Source organism: Pelecanus crispus, chromosome 2, assembly GCF_030463565.1.
Source record: "Pelecanus crispus isolate bPelCri1 chromosome 2, bPelCri1.pri, whole genome shotgun sequence".
In the NCBI taxonomy this organism is placed as follows: Eukaryota; Metazoa; Chordata; class Aves; order Pelecaniformes; family Pelecanidae; genus Pelecanus; species Pelecanus crispus.
The window spans coordinates 55,001,823-55,023,868 of NC_134644.1; the positions used below are offsets into that span (position 1 = coordinate 55,001,823).

At 44.8% G+C, this 22,046-nt stretch overlaps 1 protein-coding gene across 1 annotated transcript in view; it reads left to right on the plus strand.

Moving 5' to 3' along the window:
- The first annotated feature begins 423 nt into the window (after positions 1 to 423).
- TBX20 (T-box transcription factor 20) overlaps positions 424 to 22,046 on the plus strand; it is a 35,614-nt gene continuing 13,991 nt past the window's right edge. Inside the window, exons 1-6 of the mRNA XM_075705992.1 lie at positions 424 to 550; positions 2,765 to 2,999; positions 4,352 to 4,516; positions 9,702 to 9,810; positions 15,973 to 16,131; positions 19,979 to 20,055. Coding sequence (XP_075562107.1) covers positions 424 to 550; positions 2,765 to 2,999; positions 4,352 to 4,516; positions 9,702 to 9,810; positions 15,973 to 16,131; positions 19,979 to 20,055 — 872 coding nt within the window. The remainder of the gene's footprint in view (positions 551 to 2,764; positions 3,000 to 4,351; positions 4,517 to 9,701; positions 9,811 to 15,972; positions 16,132 to 19,978; positions 20,056 to 22,046) is intronic.

Sequence of the window (22,046 nt, forward strand, 5' to 3'; positions counted from 1 at the left end):
GCGCTCCCCCAAATCCCGAACCACTCCCGCAGCCGGGGCCGCGGCGGGGAGCGGGGCTGGCTTGCCCGGAGGGGGAGCAGCGAAAGCGGGGAGCCCGCCGGAGGGCCGGCCGCCCCCCTTGCCCACCCCGCGGGCGGGCAGAGCCCTCCCCTGCCGTGCCGTCCCCTCCCCTCCCTCCTCCTCCTCCTCCTCGCCTCCGCCCCCTCCCCGGCGGCCGGGCCGGGCCGGGGCCCTTGACGTGTCCCGCCGCCGATTGGCCGCCGGCCGATAGGATCTCCGCGGCCCCGCGTTAAGGCGGGGGAGCGCGCAGCGCCGGGCGCAGAGCGCCGCCCGGGAACCCCGCTCCTCCGTCCCCGCTCCTGCCGTGCGGGCAGCGCCGAGCCCAGCCCGTCTTCCCTTCCTTCCCTTCCCCGCCGGCTGGCCATGGAGTACACGCCGCCCCCCAAGCCGCAGCTCTCCTCCCGGGCCAACGCCTTCTCCATCGCCGCCCTCATGTCGAGCGGCAGCTCCAAGGACAAGGAGTCCCCCGAGAGCACCATCAAGCCGCTGGGTGAGTGGGGACGGGGGTGGCCCGCGGGGTATCCCCACCCTCCGTCTGTCCCCGTCCCTCCGTCTGTCCCCGGCGGAGCCCGCTTGCCGCTGCGGGCTCGCCCTCCTCAAAGCCCCGGGCTTGCGGGTCGGGCAGCGGCGGGCTTCCCCCCTGCCCACCGGTTTCCCTTGCAAGAAGGAAAAACCGCCCCGCGAAAGCCAGTGAAGTCTCCTCCTCGCCCACCCCCGTTTTCAGGCGAGGCTGTTTATAGCGCAAACCAAAATTTTCTAAATTCCTCCGGCTTAAATTACGCCGCTTATTTATCCAGCTTCGCCATTCGTAGAATAATCTCGCACCCTAAGGTAGTTACATGTCCCTTCGCTGGTACGAAATGAACCTCTTAAATATTTATTTCAAATCATCTCTCTTTTTCTTGAAGTCAAATAAGAGACTCTCCGGTACCGTGCCTAGGCTTACAAGGGCTAGTAAAAGTTGCACATAAACCTGAAAATCCCTTCGCTCGGCAGCTACTCGATGTAGGCTCGTATTGACTCTTTGACTCTACATCGACCGGCAGGATTTTTATAGTAATTCCTCGCAATTTTCGGGTAAGCGATTTCGCTTTTATTCGGCCGCCTCGATTCAGATTCCCGAAGGCTTTTAAAAAGCATTAGCATCTTCCCCTCCTCCCCCACAACTTCTGCGGCTTGCGGTCCTTGCGTGTATCCAAGAGTTTGCAGAAAACTACCAAAAAAAAAAAAAAGTGTATTAAGCTTTCGCGGTACCAATGAACAACATTATAGTCAAGCTTAAAGGAATTTAGAATAAGGCAGCTCTCTGCGTCTGCTCTATCTAATCAACTGACTCGATAGATTTCACATAGTCCAGGCGTTCATTGTAAACTTTATTTTTCAGACTAGGCGATAACGTAGGCCGGGAATGTTGTAGTATTCCCGCTTGACATATTTACACGGTCTTGTGTTAAATGAAGAAAATTAGCTACGTGGCTTTTTTTTTTTTTTTTTTTTCCTGGAAACGCTCGCTCAATTAATTTCACTTTTTTTTTTTTTTTTTTACTCATTGCCCCTCGCCATTCAATTAAAAACCGAAGGGAAACGACTGCCTGTAACGCGGCTTTTACTAACCGGGGATTTGGGGGAAATCTTTCTCCGTCGGGGCAGGGCGCATTTGTGCTCCTCCCGTTTCTGGGCGCCGCATCCCGGTGCCGCAGCTCGGGGCCGGGGCAGAGAACCCCGCCGCCCCGCTCCTCCCTCCTGTCCCCTCCTTCGGCTGAAACTCCCACCGGAGCCGCTGAAGCCTCCAAAACTCCCCGGGGCTTGCAGGGCCGGGGTGTGTGTGGGGGGGGAGCGGCGGCCGGCGGCAGCTCCGGCACCCGCGCAGCCAGCGCCTCCGCGCAAGGTTGCGGGACCGCACGCAGCCGCCCCGCAGCCTGTTTCCCCGAGGGAGGGCGTTCAGCCTCGGCAAAGCGGCCGGGAGGCCGGGCAGACCCGGCTTTCCCGGCGGGCGAGCCCTCGCCCGCTGCTGAGCTGGCGTTAGGAGCTGGCTTCCCCGCGGAGGAAGCCGCGGAGCCTGCGCGGCCGCGCTCGGGCCCTTCCCATCGCACTCCGCTCTGCCAGCGGCGCAATTTAGGAGCAGCCGCTCGCCATCCCCCAGCGTGACCCCGGCCCCCAGCAGCCACCCCCCCCCCCGGAGCCGAACGCTCCCCTTTTAATGAGAATTAGCGCCCTTTCCATGGAAACCCCTGGTTAGCGGGGGGGGACACACACACGACAGCGCGCAGGGCCCGTCCCGCCCCTCCGCGCCCCGCGGAGCGCGTAATAGCCGGGCGGCGATGCAGCCCCCCGGGCTGCTCCCCGCCGCCCCCCGGGCCTCTCTCCCCGTGCACTTTCGGGAGAGGCGCCGCTCCGGGCTCTTCCCGCAGCTCATCTCCGAAAATCATCACCCCTGCCCTCAAATGATGAGCTGACACCTAAGGAACAGCGCGGATCCGGGGGGGTGCTGGACCAGAGCCGGGGGGCAGCTGAACGCCCTGGTTTTAGTTTGGTTGGGTTTTTTCTTTTTCTTTTCCTTTTTTTTTTTTTTTTTTTTTTTTTTTTTGGAAAACAGTTTTTCTCGGCGATCGCTCTGTCCTGGCTGAATCCCCTCTCTCTTCTTCTTTTTTTCTCTCTCTCTTTTTTTTTTTTTTTCCTTTTTCCCCACCACCAAATCCTGCAGAACAATTCGTTGAGAAATCCTCTTGCGCCCAGCCTTTGAGTGACTTGTCCAGCCTGGACCCTCACGGGGATTTTAGCACCAGCCCTTCGTCCCTGTGCACCGAGCCCCTCATCCCCACCACCCCCATCATCCCCAGCGAGGAGATGGCCAAAATCTCCTGCAGCCTGGAGACCAAAGAGCTCTGGGACAAGTTTCACGAACTGGGTACCGAGATGATCATCACCAAATCCGGGAGGTAAGGCTGGGCAGCCCCGGGCTCCCTCCGGGCAGCTCCCTAAAAGTGCCTTTGGATGGCGCGGGGGGAAAGGGGCAAACCAAACAAAACCCCACAATTTTTATTTTGGGAGAGCAGCACGGAGGGGTTAAGGGGAGGAGGAGGAGGAGGGTGAAGCCGCTTAATTGCCGCCGCGCTGGCCAGCAGCCCCTCGGCGGGCGCGGTGCGGGGCTGCGGTGCGGGGCGCGGAGCCCCGCGGGGGGCAGAGGGAGAGGGGGAGGCGGCCCCTGCGGTGCGGTGCGGCGCGGCCGGCTGAAATCAAACCGGGGGGGGGGGCCCGGCGGCTGGGTAGAAATGTTGTTTCCCTAATAATTTGGTCGGTGGCTAACAGGTCCTTCGTGCGGCGCAGTGATTTTGCGGGGCCGGGTCGGTAGGGACACAGGGAAATGCGGGGTCGTGGGGAAGTAATTCAGGCAGGGCTTGGTTTGGTGTGTTTTTCTCTCGGTTGCAAATAATGCGCAAAAGAATCTCGGGCTTTCCCGGCACGTCAAACCGTGCCGCTTCTTCAGTGCGGTTTTGGGGTTCGGGTCAGTCAAACGCAGTCTGGAGGAGCCAAATGTCTTGTCAGGTTTTGTAATCCCCAAAGTTACTTGTTACTAGTGTAGAACCCTGATGATTTTCCCCCCCCCTCAACTAGCAAGCTCTACTAGCAAGTGTTTTGTTTGGGTTTTTTGTGTGTGGTTTGGTTTTTTTTTTTTAAAGTACGTAAAAAAAAAAAATCTGCAATTTGAAGTTCAAATTTTTAAATTGTTTAAAGTTATTTAACTTTACTTCTGGTCTACGGCAAAACCTTACACGTTATGGTTCCGTTTTGTCAAAATTTAAGTGAAGAAAGGGAAGTTTAGTTTTGAAAATTCCTCTCAGAAATATCGTGAGCAGGCTTAAAAGAACATGCATCTAAAATATGTGGGAATATTAACGGAAATAATTTCTGCAATATTTCCCTAACACTAGTACGGATCCCATTTAAAAAAAAAACAAACCACTGTTTCTAAGGACTTATATACCTTAGGCACAACTATTTTGTGAAATCGTTGTGTACTTTTAACTAACAGACAAAAGTACATTTCTCTTTTTTTCACTTTTACCCTTTTTTCTTTTTGCTTCCAAAAAATCGTTCTGATTTCAAGCTGCACTTTCTGTGCATGTTAGAGATACACAGGCTTTAACTTTATCATGCTGAAGCAGAATCAATAGATGCTTTAATTTTTTTCAGGTGGTTTAAATATAGTTCTTAATTTTAGCAGCTTTTCACAAGCTCTTACTTCTGTTCCCCATCCACGTATTTATTTTCTGATTTGCCTTTATTTCAGGAGAATGTTTCCTACGATCAGGGTTTCCTTCTCCGGAGTGGATCCTGAAGCCAAGTACATTGTGTTAATGGATATAGTTCCTGTGGACAATAAAAGATATAGATATGCCTACCACAGGTCTTCCTGGTTAGTGGCTGGAAAAGCTGACCCTCCTCTCCCTGCAAGGTCTGTAGATTTTACTGCTGGTCTTTTTTATTTTATTTTCTTTACTTTTAATTTTCTTTTCCTTCAAGAAACGCCTGCTATTGATCTTTTCACGCTGCTTGCAAACAGTGCTCTGAGACTTTGAGTCTGTGCTCAACAAAGTTGACTGCAAAACTCTGATTTTCTGTGATGCAGAATTGGGCCTCAAAACTCTGCTTGAGGGTTGTTTTATACTGAATGTTCCAAGGTATGCAGGATTTGGCTAAGGCTCTTTTATATATATATATATTTTTTTTTTTTTTAAATAAAGTTTGCCTCAATTCAGATAGGAAAGCTTTTAAAAAAAATTGATTTGTCTCTTGAGTTTGCTCCCCTGGTATTTCACCTCACAATTAAAGCAATCCAAGCACCACCAGTCAAGTCCAAGTAGAAATACTATATTACAGTTCAGTGCTGTTTATGCCTGAAATTACGTTATTACTTGATAACACATGCAGCATTTGCTAACCAATAATTTTATTCTTGCTTTCAGTTGCCTTTTAGACAGCAGGCAAAGTATGGATCAGTTTTACAGCACAGAGGGGTTTTTTTGTTGTTAAGAAATTATGACATTTTCTGAGACATTAGGAAAAAAAATAAAGTAAATTCCCCCTCCTTTTCTATGCAGAAACAAAATGCTGTAGAAAATTAATTTCTAAAATCATTCTGTTAATGTAATTAATGACTGACTCCTTTCAGCATCGGGGAAACTGAGGCTACAGCACTGGGCTGTAGGAGGGCACTTCAGTGGAGACCCACACTTCATCGTATTCAGCCCAGCACTTCAGTGCCTACTTAAATCCCCAAGTCCAGTAAGGCTGAAGCACATGTCGAATGACTTTGCTGAGTCAGAGCCGGAGATATGGAAATAACGTGGATGCCTCTCTGGCTTCAAAGAAACTTTTCGTGGAAGGCTCTGTGCAGGCACACAGATCCTCTCCAGGTGGCTTAGCCCAGGGTTAAGAACTTGCTTATTACAGAGCCAGAAATGAGAAGTGAAATGCAAGAAATGGAAGCATGGTGGGGGTGTGTGTGTGTGTGTGTGTGTGTGAGTAGAGGGACCAAATCCTGCATGCTGCCCTCGTATAAATAGTTTGACTGAAATCTTGCTGACTTCTGATCTCTGGAAGGCGGCTCAGGGAAGTAAATAAACAAAAAGCGCATGCAGAGAAGCTGTGATTAAAGACAGCAACCTAGGAGTTATGTCGGCTTTGTTTTCATGGCCAAAAACTCCTTCTTGCAATGTGGTTAACGTCTGAGGGCTTCATTTGACGTATTGTAATGGGCACTGATCAAAACCCGAAGAAAAAACACGGATCCTCCTCAAAAAGAGTCAGCATCAAAAGAAGAAATAAGGGAAGGGCAGAAATAGTTTTAAGGCAGGGTTCTCCTTCTCCCCTTCTTATTCTTCTGTTCAAGTGCCTTTTGGATACCTTTAAATAGATGGCTAATTCACACTATCTGGCATAGACTAGCTCAATGAGGAAATACAAGAGTATAAGACAAGAGATTGATCCTTGGAATAATTAGCAACTGCCCTACTGACTGTTTTAGAGCTAGGATCAAACCTTCTTGAAGTTTAATATTAATTATCATTGTACTGTGGTAGCTCTTTAAGGTCCTCATCGAGTCAGTCCCCCTAGTGAAATGTATACCTGCGCTGTTTTGTTTTCAGCATGTTTTGCCCCTGTGTGTGAACATGTGCCTTTCCCGTTTCATTTTCAGGATGCTTAGCCAAAAGACCCGTGGTCATAGCACAGGCACAGATTACTGTCAAGAGGTTCAGTGTGCTGATGTTTGCATTACTAGTGCTTTTTCTGGAGTGTTAATGCATCTTTTGAGATGGGAAGTGTCAGTCTTGCTCAAACAGATTAAAAGTAGTTCTCCTCCCATCGTGAAACGGGTTTAGTCCTGCACTAGGAACAGGAGCCATTAATGAAGTTATCACTTGTGATTTCTTGTGCTTCAAACACGCGGTTTCAGCTCTCCTCGCTTGAGCAGTGCCAGCGAGGAGCATAGGCATGCTTAGCGTCTGGGAGCTAGCACCAAGGTGCTAACTCCCCGCGCACATCACTGCCTGCATCTGCATAGGCACAACGGCATCAGAGGAATTATTCAGGAGTCACGCTGTGCATGGGTGTAAGATTTTGCAGGATTGAACCCGTTAGGTGTTTTGCTCCTTCATCATAAAAATAATGTTCAATGCCAAGACAGCTTTTTTTTTTTCCCCCAAATTAATAAGTATTCTGTGATTCTGTTTGAAAGATTAGCCCTTCAGGGAACTTTCTACAAAAAACAGTTTTATCCCTGTCTTCCTGCTGTCAATGTTTAAGACAAGTTTATGTTGCAACGAACACTTCAATAAAAGTACTTTTCAGAGAGTCTTTCGTAAATCTTCTAAAGTATTATCTGGGAATAGATTTCCTATGTGATATTTTATGTTTGTTCTTCCAAATTGCTAAGACAAATTGCTAAACTGAAGCAGTTTAATAAGTTTCAGCATGTACCTTATTCACTCTTCTTCCCTTTTCACCTCCATTCTTTCCCTCAAAAGTCTGGGTTTTTTTGGTTGGTGTTTTTGTTTTTTTTTTTTTTTAAAGTCTATTTGGCTACAATCATTTGCTTAATTAAGTTATAGTGTTTACACACTTACAGAGAAGTCTAGGTAGGAAACCTTTAAAAGGTATTATATTTTGCAGATTGAGACATTAAGGTAATTAAAAGCAGAATGCACAGGGCTTGTAGGACCAGACCAACTGTTAAACTAAATAGGAGAGGCTTGTCACATTCCAAAATATAGAAAAAGGAAGCAGTACCCAAACCTTGCATATATCATGAAACATTATATACTGTGGAGCAAATTCACATCCAAATATGGCTCTTAAAGCCTTTGTGAATTGAAGCGAGCAGCCCCTTGCATCTGGCTGGCCGTAGGCAGCAGAGCCTGTGCGAACTTCTGGGGGAGCCTCGTGTGCCGTGCTGGAATGTTCACGTTTATTTCTCTAACCCGTTTGCTCGTGCATGGTCATGGACTCATCGACTTCTACTTCAGAGGGTGATATAGTCTAGTTTTCAACCCTCTTCTCCCGAGCGTACAAGCTCAGGCTGTAGGAGAAATGTATGTATAGGTGTAGTTCACCAGGTGGAACCACATGTTGCAGTGGGATCGACAGCATGTAGCAAACCAGTAGAGAAAAGCAAGGTCTAATAACATGTTTATGTAACTGATATTCAGGTGCCCATCCTTCAGTGACTTTCCCATTAGCACTCAGCTAACATCCAGGCACTTTGTAGTTTGAAAGCAGTGCCAAGCATTAACCGGCTATGGTGTAAAACAATTGTGCTCAGTTTTCAGACACATGAAGATCTTTACTCATTCCCCAGCACATATTTGAAATAGTTTGGCTTTTTGGTCCCAATTAGCCAAACCTTGCTGAGCCTGATGCTCTGTGATCACAGTAAACATTATTAGCTATCCAGACATTCAAAATCAGGAGTCAGGGTCAAAAAAAAAAAAAAAAAAAAAAAAAATCATAAGACCGCCTGAAAAGTTGCAGGACATGGTTGGGAGTCTGTTTTTCCTTCTGTAAGTCAGGGCTCTAAAGACTGAGATTTTCACAGTTTTTTACAGGAAGGCAAAGTTAATTTTCATGAGAGGTAAAATTCTTTTGACATAACAGGATTCCAGGTCTTGGGTTTTCAGACACATCATAATTTTTCATGAGCCTTGCAGTGCAATCGGCAGAGTCGATAGCAGTGAGGACGCCTGTAGGCTAGGAATATTCTACTGCAACAGGAACCCCGGCTCAGCATCCCTCCTGTGGACATAGCTATACCAGCCAAGCTGTGCTTTGGATCAACGTAAGGAAAACATCCTGCACATCTGAAGTGAGCTGTGCTGGTAAAACTTTAGTTTTACTATGTCTTGGGGATTCTGCTGGCAAAAATAGAGAGTGCAGGATCAAATCTCCTTCCTCTTTGAGCAATAGAGCTGTGCTCCCTGGAGTCTAGTACGGGCATTCCTTGATTAGGGATTAGCATAGTCTATCAGAGAGTTATGCCCCATCGTTTAGTGTTTTTTCCGTTCTCCTGCCTAACCAAAATCATAGCTCAACAACAACAAAAAATGTTTATCTTTCTAACCTGGCATCTCAGTGCCACCCCACCTGTCTAATGGAAGAAATCCACCCGCGTGGCCAAAGACATCGCCCAAAATGAGAGTCAGGCTCTCAGTGAGTGATAACAAACACCGACAGAAGCAGAACAGGTCTGGTTTGCACTAGCTGAAGCTCTAGTTCAGCTCTTAATTCACTATCACAAAAGAACGTTTGAGTTAAATAATTTCCAGCAATACATTATTCCTATAAAATCATTGTTTTTATACAGCCTGGCACTTGTAATTAGTCTAGTCATAATGTATATATCATTGTATCTACATGTCTTCTGTGCTTCCTTTTCTTCTGCTTAATTTCCCAAGTGGTGGATTGTTAATTACAGAGCTGCAATTAATTTTTTCATGTCAGACCACTGTGCTGGACTGCAGCCTTCAACCTCTTATAAACAGACGTCACCACAGCTAACGTGTGATCGAGTGCAGGTTAAAATCATTATCACGGCTTAATGTTACATATAAAGAAAAATGCATTTTTATCTACATTCCCCCATTATCTCTCTAATGACACCATGTTTTTTCTCTCGGAGCTGTAGTCATTTTTATTTTAAGTGCTTGTTAGTACAGCTGTGGGGAAAGACATGATCAATTTTTCATTCGGGAAAAGACACAACAGCAAACGTTAGTTAATGTCTCCATTTCAGATAACTAGATAAAATAATAGGTATGGTTAGAGAGCAAACTAGCACTTGGACATGGGATCTTCGCTATGTTCCAGTGAACTAAACAACTCAAGTCATCTGCTTTACTGTCTTTCATTAATGGTCGTATTTCAGATGTTCATTAATTTGGGGGAGATTGTGTGTGTCTTGTTTGAGTACCAGCTCTGTATTACCACAAGCTCTCAGGAAATCCACGTCCATGAAACCACTGTGTATCCCAAATGCAAGATATTATGGGCTTTTTTTTTTTCCCCTTTCATATGGAAGTGGTGCCCATGCACAAGCCAAGAGCTGAGATTTTTTTACGAGCAGGCCTTTTCCCTGTGTTTTTTAGGTTGTACGTGCACCCTGACTCCCCGTTCACAGGAGAGCAACTGCTGAAGCAGATGGTGTCCTTTGAAAAAGTCAAACTCACCAACAACGAACTGGATCAGCATGGCCATGTGAGTAGCCCTCCTTGTGGGAAAGGGTAAAGGAACTGCCGTAGGGGAATCGCTCACTTGTGCCACAAGGCTAAGCTTGCGGGAGAGAGACTGTGATGGGGGAAGGCTGCTGTGACCCTGACCTTACACCTCTCTTGGCCAGCCCTTTGTACTGCAGTAGAGGAGGATGCTGTGCAAAGCTTAAACACGTTTGGTTTTAATCTCTCTTGCAGAGGAACAGGTGACTTCAGAAATCAGGTTTTTTACCTTTCATAAGGTAGCGCCCAGGTCAACACAAGTGTTCAAATTATGCTCCTACTGCCATCAGAGGCAGGACATCCACTGGGGACAAGTTCAGGGTGGAGTCGAGCATCACAACAAGGGAGAGAAGGGAGGCAGGTGAGCTTTTTATTGTGCTTCTGCCCGCATTTTGCTGTGACTTGGCAGTATGCTCTGCCATGTGCGCTGGCTAGCAAGCTCACAGGCTTTTCCATGTGTGCTTGGAAGCTCCCTCTCATTACAGGCAACCCGTTTGGGTTGGGTCCATCAATAAGAGGTCTTGTACTTCCAGAGTCAACGTAGCACAGGCACAGAGTTAGCAGAAAACACTGATGTGACATCAAAGCAAGGGCTATCGAATTATAAAAATAAGTGTGCCTCGGTCACCCTTGAAATAACTGTAGGCTACCTGCAACAAGGTGCCACAGGGTGGACTTGGGTCTCTAAGGGAAACAGGTCCCAGCTCTGATCAGTGCCAGTTTGTTGTCACAAGGCCTGAGGCTGGAAGCTGGTAAATAGGATGCAGAGCTACTGGCCATGGGCTCCCGTTATGCTCCATCAGCGGGGACAACTCCTTTAGCTACCTGACTGTCTAATCATAGAATCATAGAATCATTTAGGTTGGAAAAGACCTTTAAGATCATCAGTCCAACCATTAACCTACACTACCAAGTCCACACTAAACCAATCAAGGGTAGACTAGACTAAACCATGTCCCCAAGTGCCACATCTACCCGTTTTTTGAACACTTCCAGGTATGGTGACTCCACCACCTCTCTGGGCAGCCTGTTCCAATGCTTGACCACCCTTTCCATGAAGAAATTTTTCCTAATATCCAATCTAAACCTCCCCTGGCGCAGCTTGAGCCCATTTCCTCTCGTCCTATCACTAACTACTTGGGAGAAGAGACCAACACCCACCTCACTACACCCTCCTTTCAGGTAGTTGTAGAGAGCGATAAGGTCTCCCCTCAGCCTCCTCTTCTCCAGACTAAACAACCCCAGTTCCCTCAGCCGCTCCTCATAAGGCCTGTGCTCCAGACCCTTCACCAGCCTTATTGCCCTTCTCTGGACACACTGCAGCACCTCAGTGTCTTTCTTGTATTGAGGGGCCCAAACTTGTATTGAGGGGCCCAAATGGTAGGTGGTAAGAAAAATTGTCATCCGTCCTGTCCTAAAAGTGCCCGTAAAGTACAGGAACTGCTTGGTAGTGGCTCCAAATCGCAAAGGAAGAGCGCAAAGTGTTGTCTGTAGGCTTGGCAGTTCCCCAGAGGAAGGCTGAAGGAGCAGGAGGATGGATTTGAAAGGGTTGTTGGCTGAGAACGGGGCAGTTAAGAAGAATGTGCACGAACGCAGTGTTAGTAACTGAGGTGTTGGGAAGAGAGGAGTGATTTTGAACTCTGAAGCATGTGTAGGGGTAACAACCTATAAAGCTGAATAATTGTGGCATACGCTGTGTCAGAAATCCCTCCCCTAGTGTGCTATTCTTTGCTTTTTTGGACTGTGTGAGACAGTGACCATTCTTCTGAGCTGTGTTCTGTGCAAATGCTTCTCATCCAAAAGAGAACTTTTACTCATTTCAAGACCTAAGAATTGAACTACAGCCATGATCATTTAAAGGACCTCCTGGAAACAACAACAACAAAAGTACTTAAAAACCAAACCAAAACAAAAGAAAGCCCAGATAGATCCCTCTGTGTTCTTGTTTTGCAAAGATCCATCTGTGGGTATATTTTTCTTGAATCCAGTTCCCACTGTTGTTCCCTTCCTGACTAGCGGAGAATGTCTCTCTCTTGTTTTTTTTTTTTTTCTTTCCTCTCTTTCATTTCATAATCTGTAGAAGGGCAAAGCTGAAGATTTGTGGGCTCTATCACCGAGTGATGATAGAGCAGTATACGTGCGCATTTAAAAAGAAGCATTTTTCATCATAACAGAGGCCATGTGTGCCTCTAATAAAGGGCTTGCAGCAGTATATTGCAAACTAGTTAGGAGCACTGCACTTCCCAGAAGCCCAGATGAGTATAAAAAAGGTCTGAGAAGCTGTCGGGAACAGAGACATGTGACAGAGCAAGAAGACGTAATCGTCTCAAATACAGGCAGTGGGAGAAAATGATCCGTAGCATTTGAGACGGGGCCTCCAGATTGGCTTTCTAAGAAGTGGCAGAGGTGGATCCCATTCTTTATGTGAAGGCTTTGGACAGCCAAAGTCGATGGGAAGTTTTGCATGTTCAGTTAAGAATAAGCCCCGAAGGCTTGATCCTGTGTGGAGATTTGTATGACAGGTGTTACGCCTTCACGGAGCACTCCCTTTTTAATATTTTGTGGCTTTTTCTATTCCAAATTAGGGTGTCAGGTTTTATGTGCTGCCTTATTGAAGAGATGTAAATACCATCACTGGATGCTCACTAGAATTAAGGAAGAAATTAATCCTCTGGAGCCTTTAAGGAGGGCTCACTGTGCTATGGCCAATGGCATGTCTGAGCTCCCGTGTACTAAGAGAAGGGGAGAATTGAAATGCCTCCCGAAACCTCTCCCTTCAGTTTGAAAGAGCCCTTCTTCACTGACAAGATCTTTTTAATTGACCTGCTAAAATCTTAATGTCTGATAAGGTGTGTTGGTTCCTGAGGAAGTTTTAATGACCTGAAAGACACGTTTAAATACTAGTTATAAGTAGAGAAGCTGGATCCAACCTGATTCTAATTTGTTCTAGTTGCTTGCTTTCTCCATTCTCCAGAAGACAGTTTTGGTTGTTAAGGTAATTGGGGTGTTTTATTTGTAGGGTGGTTCATTTCCTGCAAAGGAATCTGAGAAGAAGAGAGGCATTTGTTTGTTTTCTCTTATTCTGAGACTTTTGGAGTTGGCAAGCATCTCTGCTTGTGTATCTTCAGCAGTGTGCATAACCCCATAGCTATGTGCATATTCTCCCCAAGCATCAGGCAGAAGTCTTATCTCTGTGTGCATGACATACAGCTTGCTCCATGGAAACACTTTCAGATATCCTTACCAGAGGAAGGAAATTGTTCCTGCCTCTGGATTTTTACAGCCAAGAGAGTAATTCCCATTTTTCTGGCTGTGGAACATTTATGAATGCGATTTTTTTTTCTTTTTCTTTTTCTTTTTCTTTTTCTTTTTCTTTTTCTTTTTCTTTTTCTTTTTCTTTTTCTTTTTCTTTTTCTTTTTCTTTTTCTTTTTCTTTTTCTTTTTCTTTTTCTTTTTCTTTTTCTTTTTCTTTTTCTTTTTCTTTTTCTTTCCAGATTTCTGGTGATGTTTTTCACACAGACTGCTTCTTTTAGGACTTTTGGTTGCTCTTAGTTGGGGTGGCATCGTTTCTGGTTTACGGTGAGGTGAACCATGAGTGTATACATTGTCGTAATTGCTTTTCTGGCATTTATGATAGTAAAACTCAAACACATGAATGTTTGTAAAAGCAAACACAGAGGTGTGAACATGGCCAACGAGTAACTGTGAAAGCAGGGGTTTCAGTATAGCCACAGGGAGCTATGCACAGGTGTGGGGTTTTTTTTTTTTTTAAAGTCAACCTGGCAGAATTTAGGAACCTCCATGCTTTTGGAAAGCAAACTTTGCCTGGTAACACTCTTCTTTGGTGAATGTGGAAGCCACATTCACAGCACAGTTCCTGAATTCAAAGTCACATTTCACAGCTGGCATCCAGATTGGCTACAAACAGGTCACCAGAGGTAGTGGGAGCCAGATGCCTACAAACCTGCCTGACCTTACCGCAAGAAAGATCCTGTAAGGATGGATCCTGGTCATCTCCCCTGCCGGAGACTGTCAGCAGGAAGGCAGATGGGATGGCTGGGGGATTTTCTGATAGCTAGACCATGCAGGTAGGGCACTGTTTGGACTTTGAGGCCACCCTTGGGGGCTACTCTGTGAGGTGTACGCTGTGTATCTAACTCCTTTAGGCTGTTTTGATGGTCCTAACATAAGAAGTTGCACAGATATTAAGGGGTATCTCTGTGCAGTATCTAACTGATTTTAATATCAGTGAGTACTGCAATATCAGCAGCCTGTGTGGGGATGCAGATGGAGTACTACATATGCAGACCCTCACAAAAAGGAAATAGTGACCTTAACCTTGGCCATGGGTCTTTTGTGACCTCCTGGCTACATTCGGTACTTGTTTTGTACCTGAACGACCTGACTTGCCTCTGGTGGGAAGGCGCGGGTAGAGCATCATGGCAGGGTATGTTACCCATGTGTACTTTTGGTTTCTGAAAACTTTCATAAAGGGTTACCTGGTCTTGTTTGAGAAATGGGAGTTTCTTTATCACAGTTTGCATTCAAAGAAAAGTGAAAGGAAAGGGCACGTGTGGGAACTGCTTTATCACAGTTTTTTCCTCCTTCTGCTTGGCTGCTGCTCAGATGTAACGCCTTGGTGTGGATATCGTGGCCATGAAAGGCAACGGGAAAGGCTGAGCTCTGTGGGCCAACCCCTCAGTAAGATCATCATCATCCATGCACCTTTAAAATATCTTTGCCAGCTGCTTAGAGCAGTCCAAATGACTAGGCTGGTAAGACAAAATTTTACAAAGAGAGAGAAAAGTGCTGAGGATATTAATGGCAAGGTCAATGGCCATTGTGTGTGTGCATATATAAAATGGTGAAGCGATTTGAGAAAGGACCTGAGCTGATAAAAGCGGACATGCAGCATTTTCAGGATGATGGTACCCCAAATTACTTTCTTCGTGCTGTGTGCACCCCCCCAAAGTCACAGTGTGAATCACGGCAATATTTGGCCAAGAAGGAGTAACAAAGAAAAGGCTGATGGAAATTTTAGCCATGACAAAGCTGTGTCTAACCTCCCCCCTCCAATGCAATGTGCAACCTTTTTCATTGACTGAGTTAGCATGAAATACTGCACCACTTCTGCTTGTGTTTCAGCTGAAGTTAACGCTTCCCAAGGAATGCACATTAGCTATTCCAGATGTACAGAGCTGGCTGTAACGTCATTATGGCCCCTGCAAAATAGAACCACCCACACCATTGCCAATTTAATCTTGTGACTGTGATTATATCCAAAACAAGGACTGGTACGAGCCGAGCTCTGTATTTAATTCTTATATTGTAATACTGTGGTTAGAGGCAGCCAAACAGGCCTCCAGCCAGTGGTAACTGAAGCAAGTGGGACTCAGTTTGACTCCAGTGAACGTTGAAATTGGTTAGTTGGTACATCAGGTTTAGAATTATTTTGGGAGCTTGTAAACAATTATTAATGAGGATAAGATGGCAAAACCTGGTCATTTTGGGGTTCTGTACTGGTTTCCCTCCTTGCTCTCATTTTCGGTGGTCTGCAGTGATGAGAATCTACAAACAAAGTAGTTTGGTTTAAAGGTTTGCCACAGTAAAAATATCTGGGGAGTTTTATTTTTGGTCAGCTGTTTTGTGCTGCTGCTGGTGGTGGGTTTTTGGTTGGTTTTATTTTTTTTCTGGGTTTTTTTTTTGAGGGGTTCCTGGCGTTTTCCATTCTGTACCTGCATATTTTTGCAAGTGTGGCTTTTTGGTCATTAGCTTTCAAGAGCTGCATATTTACACTTGCAGCTGACACCTGCAAACTGGGGCACACGCTAGCAATAACAAATTCTGTATGTAAAACACCTCACCTGTAGGAGCAGGTATTTATGCTTCAAAAAATGTGTGCTCATCAGCGGTGTAGGAGTGAAAGGAAATCAGCTCCTGGGGTGCCTGCTTTTCCACCTTCATTTTCTGGAACTGCCCAAAGGAGCTGGAGACTTTGCTCTGAAAATCAGCCCCTGGCTAGTTAGATTTCAGACGTCTCCCCTGTGGTGTTAATTGGATCTTTTTCCCCCCCTACAGTTTTATAGCCTTCAAGGGTCCTGTTAACCTTCCTTTCAGGACAGTGCCTTCTCACTCTTTCTTGCAGATCATTCTGAACTCCATGCACAAGTACCAGCCAAGGGTCCACATTATTAAGAAGAAGGATCACACAGCTTCTTTGCTAAATCTGAAATCAGAAGAGTTCAGGACATTTATCTTTCCAGAGACAGTTTTTACAGCTGTTACCGCCTACCAGAATCAATTGGTGAGTATGCTTGCTAATTTCCACAAATTTCACTAAATCCCACCCTATTGAAAACTCCCTTTTCCTCAATCTAAACTAGGAAAATTTCCGATATAACCTACCTTTCCATGCCAATGTCTGTAGTGACCTTGCCCAACCTAATTCATATTCAGGAGTAATTCTTTATGTATACAGGTAGTACTACTAACTTCAAAGGGCCATAAGGATTATTCATGGGAGTAAAGGTGACAGATAGAGGCTTTAAGTTGTCTTCCCTTCTGTCTATACAGAGCCGTCTGTGTATTATCATTTAGTCCTTTCCTAATTATAACTCATTAAGGAACTGTTCTTGTTTGCAGTGATCTTTCACGCCACGAGCTGTTAGCTAAGAGATACTCTGTTTTGCACATGATGATTTCATGGGCTTAAAAAGTTGACTAATTAAGCTGTAAGGCTCAAATGTAAGGGAAATCACTCAGAGATATGCTTTTCAGAGGCTGCCCAGATTACATCCAGATGTTTGAATTTCAATTTGCATGCCAGTGAATAATATATACAAAATGGAGGAGATAATAACAATGGATTGCTAATGAGAAATTTCAGGAAGTATATAAACAATTGGAGAGTAGAGGGTCTGCTTGACAGTGGATAGGGCTTTAATATTTAAGTCAGTGGAAATATGTTGGCTTCAGTGCGATTCAGAGTGTGCTTTAAGAGCTTAATGACTATGGTACTTCAAAAAAAACAAAACAAAACAAAACAAATGAAAACCAAACCCCAAAAAACCCCTCTTTCCCTCTAATTCCCTCAAGTTAAGAAAAATATAAGTACTGTCCAAATATGTGGGCAGGCAGTATCACGGATTCAATGTACCTGCTGGATTACTTAAAGGAGTCTGCATTTCTTAATATGAAGCAAAAGTAATTAATTTCTAAATGCTATGAATAAAATGACACTACTGCATAGTGGGTCAAAGAAGCTCTGAAGATAATAGTAGTAGTAAGTTGGTCCTTATGACAGACCCCACATCCCACCTTAAGGCTTTAATATCAGAATGTATTAATTTTAAACTCAGGTTTGTATCTGAATGCTGCAGAAAATGCATTCAGCACCTGGCAATCTCAAGAATATAATGTTTGGACAGGCGGTTAGATTTTTCCACTTAACTTTCTCTAGAAACCAGCAAAATAGTAACAGGCACAAGAACAGCTAAACCTGGAATTTATTTCTGTAGGATGGATTTGTGTTTACCGATGATATTTACACCAGAGATATTCCTAAACTAACCTTCCCAAAGCACATACATTCAGTCCTGGAAAATTTCTCAATGGAACATCTCCGGAACCCCTAGAGGTTGATGCTGTCATTTTATTTATGACTAATGAAAATGGAGCCTTTTTTCATTTTTGCCATTTCTTTCAGAACTGTTTTAAGGAGGGGTTGATTACATTTCTGGAGGTTATTAGATAAAAGCTAAATACATTACACTTTCAACAAACTATCTCATAATTTAAGATTTAAAGGGCATGCATTTATTTAAACAGTCAAACCACTGCCACAGAGTTGAATTGTAGGTCAGATTTCATTTTAAAATGCTTTCTAGCAGATGTTCTCTGATTGTTTGTGAGACAGTCTCTCAGGAAAAATATGGCCATAAATGATTGTGAGTCTCATCTGGCTTTGGTGGATACAAAAAGTTTCTCTTGTGATGTCATACCAAATCTTTAATATTAGGAAAATGGAAGTTTGATTGGTGAAAATATGCTCAAGAGATGAATAGGCGTCCTTATTATTCTGCAGTGCAGTTGGCTCGGTGTGTTGGTGATCTAAGTCAATGGAACTAGTTAGAGCTCATCTTTTTTCAAGGCAGTTTTCAAAATGCTGCCATAAAAACGTTTGCTGGACATGAGGCACTAACCCACCGCTCTCTGCCACATCACCATGAGTCAAGGGCTTATGGATGTCTTGAGAGTAGGATGAGATTATTAACTAACTTGCTGAGATGTTGCAAGGTTATAGACTCATAGAATGGTTTGGGTTGGAAGGAACATTAAAGATCATGTAGTTCCATCCCCCCTGCCATGGGCAGGGACACCTTCCACTAGACCAGGTTGCTCAAAGCCCCCTCCAACCTGGCATTAACAAGGTCCCGTGACAAGGCTGGTGTTCAGGGTAGTTTCCACCAGTTGTACCTGCATGATAAGACAGCCTCAAACCCTCAGCCAGCGCTGAGGTCCTGTGCTGTTTGACCAGCCCATAGGAACAACGGGTGAGCTGCAGCACCTCCTACATAGTGCCTGAAAGCAAGTACCTTCCCCAGAGAGCTTGCCCCTCTATGGACCCGAAACGTCGGGCAGGAAAGACAGCAGCCCAGGGGTGCAGTGAGTTTTCCACAGTGGCAGAGCAGGTGGGTAGCAGCCGCTCAGTATATCATTCACATCCTGCAGACCAGTAATTAAATACTCAGGTTTTGTCTTTGTCAGCCTGTCCCTCCTTCTCTGTGTTTGCCTCCTAGAAGACCTCTTTCTCAGAATGAAAAGTTGGGATCAGTTGTCCTCCCTTTATTTTTTTTTTTTTTTTTAAATTTCGGAGAAGCCACCCCATTTTGAAATACCTTTGTTTGATGAGAGCATTTGATTGTTTGAGGATTTGGAAAAGATCCCTTTTCTTTCTGAGTCTTGAGGGCCAGCTATTAAAAATGAGGTTGTGGCCTCTGCAATACCAGCTTTTTTTGAGCAAAACCAGGCTGACATAGCTGCTGAGTATGAAATGCGGAGAGCTGTTGATTTTCATGGGCTTCAGCTGGAGTTGGTGGCATTCACTTCCTTGCAGGACAGGTACTGTGTTGTCCCTCATCAAGCTCCAACTCCCACTTGCAGTTTTATTTTTAATTCTTGGAAGAAGTTGGCTGGAAAATCTGAATATTATGATGATGTCTGAGGTTTTACGCACCAAATCTTATTTGGTTGGACAGCTAGAAAATTTCACAAGGGCAATGGCGTATTTTTTTCCTGATCCCAAAAAAACACAGTGGAAGCCACCACCTATTGCCTGAAAAGTTTGACTGCAAAGTTAAGGGGAGCCATGATGCTTTGGGACAGAGCGACTCCTGATCAGTGGGTTACTCTGGCTGAATCCAAAGGCTGATAGGATGCACTGGGCAGGTTTGTAGCTGCATTTGAAGAAGGGAGGAGAGTTTTGGTTGCAAGAAAGACCTCTGTTTTTCCAGGACTGTGATGGTTTTAATGGGATTAGTCCTTTAACCCAGGCTTTGTCACTTTAAATCTGAGTTGTCCTCACATTTTTCCTCCCTCCTTCCCTTCCTTAGCCTCTTTCCATGCAAAAACAGTTAAACTGTCCCTATGGGATGGCTGGTAGGTCTGGCTGAGAACATTTGCATCGCAGTTAAAACAAACAAACAAAAAAGGTGGGGCTGAACTGAAGCAATGTCTTCAGGCCTGCAGGCAGTGGCTCCTAGTTTGGGCTCATACTAGCTGATATGTAGCTCCACCAAGGAAGCTCAGATGTTAGCAGGGTGCAGTGCATTGCTCATGGAAACGACAACCCGATTCATGCTGTTAAAGTATTTGGAAGCAGTAATGTTGTACATGGGTGGGTTCCTCCTGCTTTGGGGAACATGAAGGCTGAGCCCACTGTGCCCTTTGGTCTTTCCATTGCCGTATGTGTTAATACATGCTGGTTTGCCTCCCCAGCTTTGGAGCATCTCAAGAGTAGCATGCACGCAACACGCACAAGGAGCATGGATAAAATTAGCAGTGAAGTCAGGAGGATGGATTGGTTAACACTTTGTACGCTGCAATACCTTAACACTATATTCATGTCACATTGCTCTTTTCTGTGTTTCCAGATAACCAAGTTGAAAATTGACAGCAACCCTTTTGCTAAAGGATTCCGGGACTCTTCCAGACTCACTGATATCGAGAGGTAATGGGGACTTTCTGTTTACTTTCCGTGCAGATAAGATAAAGAGAAGAGAGAGTTTGTAGGAAAAGCATCCTTTCAACTCCTGAGAAGCTGTGCATTTTAATGTTATCTTGTTGCATATAGTAAGCCTCCTCCACCTCCCTTAAAAATACTTATAAACTTTATGAAGAAAGAGCTGGTTTGAGTTTTGACATCTGTTCCAGTTGGGGCCAATATATTCATCTTCCTGAGGGGGTTTCTTGAAGGGCGGAGAGGGTCAGTTTTACAACTTCAGAATGAAAAGCTTTTTTCTTATCATGCCATTTAATCCTATTGAGGGCTGTGGATTGGGTCACTGGGAAACAAGGGCCGTGGTCCTGTGAAAAACATCTTTATAGCTCCCCACTGCTCCACACAGCGGAAAAGAGAGGGGAGCTTCCCAAAATACACTTCAGCAGTCCCAGACACTGAGGTCAGCAATTGTTGCCATCAGGACAAATCCCATAACTCCCACTCTGACGACAAAGATGCCATTTTTGTTTCACCAAAATTGTACTGCAGGCTGCAGCAGGGGAAAGCTTTATCTGGAAACTGTTGAGTTTTGTGTGTGTACAGCTCATTATAAGCAACTGCTGCCATAGGGACAGAAGCATTAACCCACAGTTGAGTAGGAAACAAACTTCAATCTCTTGGTAGCTCTCCAGTGCATCACATTTTTATGATATCGGGTAAAACAGTTTGGCAAATGAAGCAAATTAAGCTGCCTGCGTCCTTTAGTCTGGAGGAGAACTTGATGGAGATGGATATAGCACATCCAAATTTTCCTATGAGCACACAATCATGAAAGAAAATTTGGAGCGGCCAAAACCCTCTAGGCTCTTATGTGGGGATATCCACGTGTATCTGTGAATCATCTTTTGTGGGTGCGTATAGGGGATAAACTGCTCAATGAAGTCATATCCATACAGCTAGAGAAAGTCTTTACAGCATTTCAAAAGTACATTAATCTAAGCAGGTCCATGGCTGGGAAATAGTGGTCTATTTTATATCTTACTAGTGTCTGGATCATTAGTGATCCGTTGAGTAATTGGGTGAAAGAACAGTAATTTGGGAAAGTAAGCTTGTAGACTGCAGTGCACACTTGCAAAGTTGTTAAACATTGCTTCCTAAGTGAAAGTCTTAGTTGAAAATGGGAAAAAAACTAAAGCAGATTTAATTAAAATAGCATAGCCTGCTGTATTGACACAGTACTAAAGTAAACAATATCCAAAGCTCAGGTTTGTATGTAATAAATAGTCAAGAAAGAACTTGTAGGAAGAGAAGAGATTTTGATTTTTCACATTTCAGTTTCCTTGTTTTACAGACAGGCAATATCTAACAACACAGCTTTGCAAGGGCAGAGACAGTCTGAAGAGATAAGCTGGGAGAAAAACTTAGTTACCTCTGTACAGATGAACCAACTATCGTAGAGCTGGATATGAAGGGAATTTTTCCAGAGGACATCTTATTATAACAGCACATGGCATGGAGTCAGAAATGCTGAGCGTAAACCGCAGTGCCCTTTTGTTTATTGATAAGTGTAAGAATAGAGACTGAGACAGGCAGCTTAGCCCAGGCACAAACATTGCCATGAAAGATAAGGTAGCCAAGTGTGAAACCTACAATAAATACAAGAAACAGAATGTGAGAAGTATTGAAATGACATTAAAACTCTGGATTTGAGAGTCCAAGTTTGGGTAAGGTCGTATTTTGACATCAATGGGAAAGCTTAGCCCTGATCCGGGAACAACAGTATTTAAAAAAACAAAACCTGCCACACAAGACATCAGGTAATGAGACAGTAAAAGCCTAACAGACAAGAGGGCTGGTAAGAGACTTTGAGAATTTCCTAAGTTATCTGACATGGTGGAGAAATGCCAAAGTTTTTTTTTCAGTTCCAGCATCAAAATATTCAGGCAGATGAGAATGTCATTCTCTGCTCACTGGTTCTACAGACTTCATCTTAGCGCCAG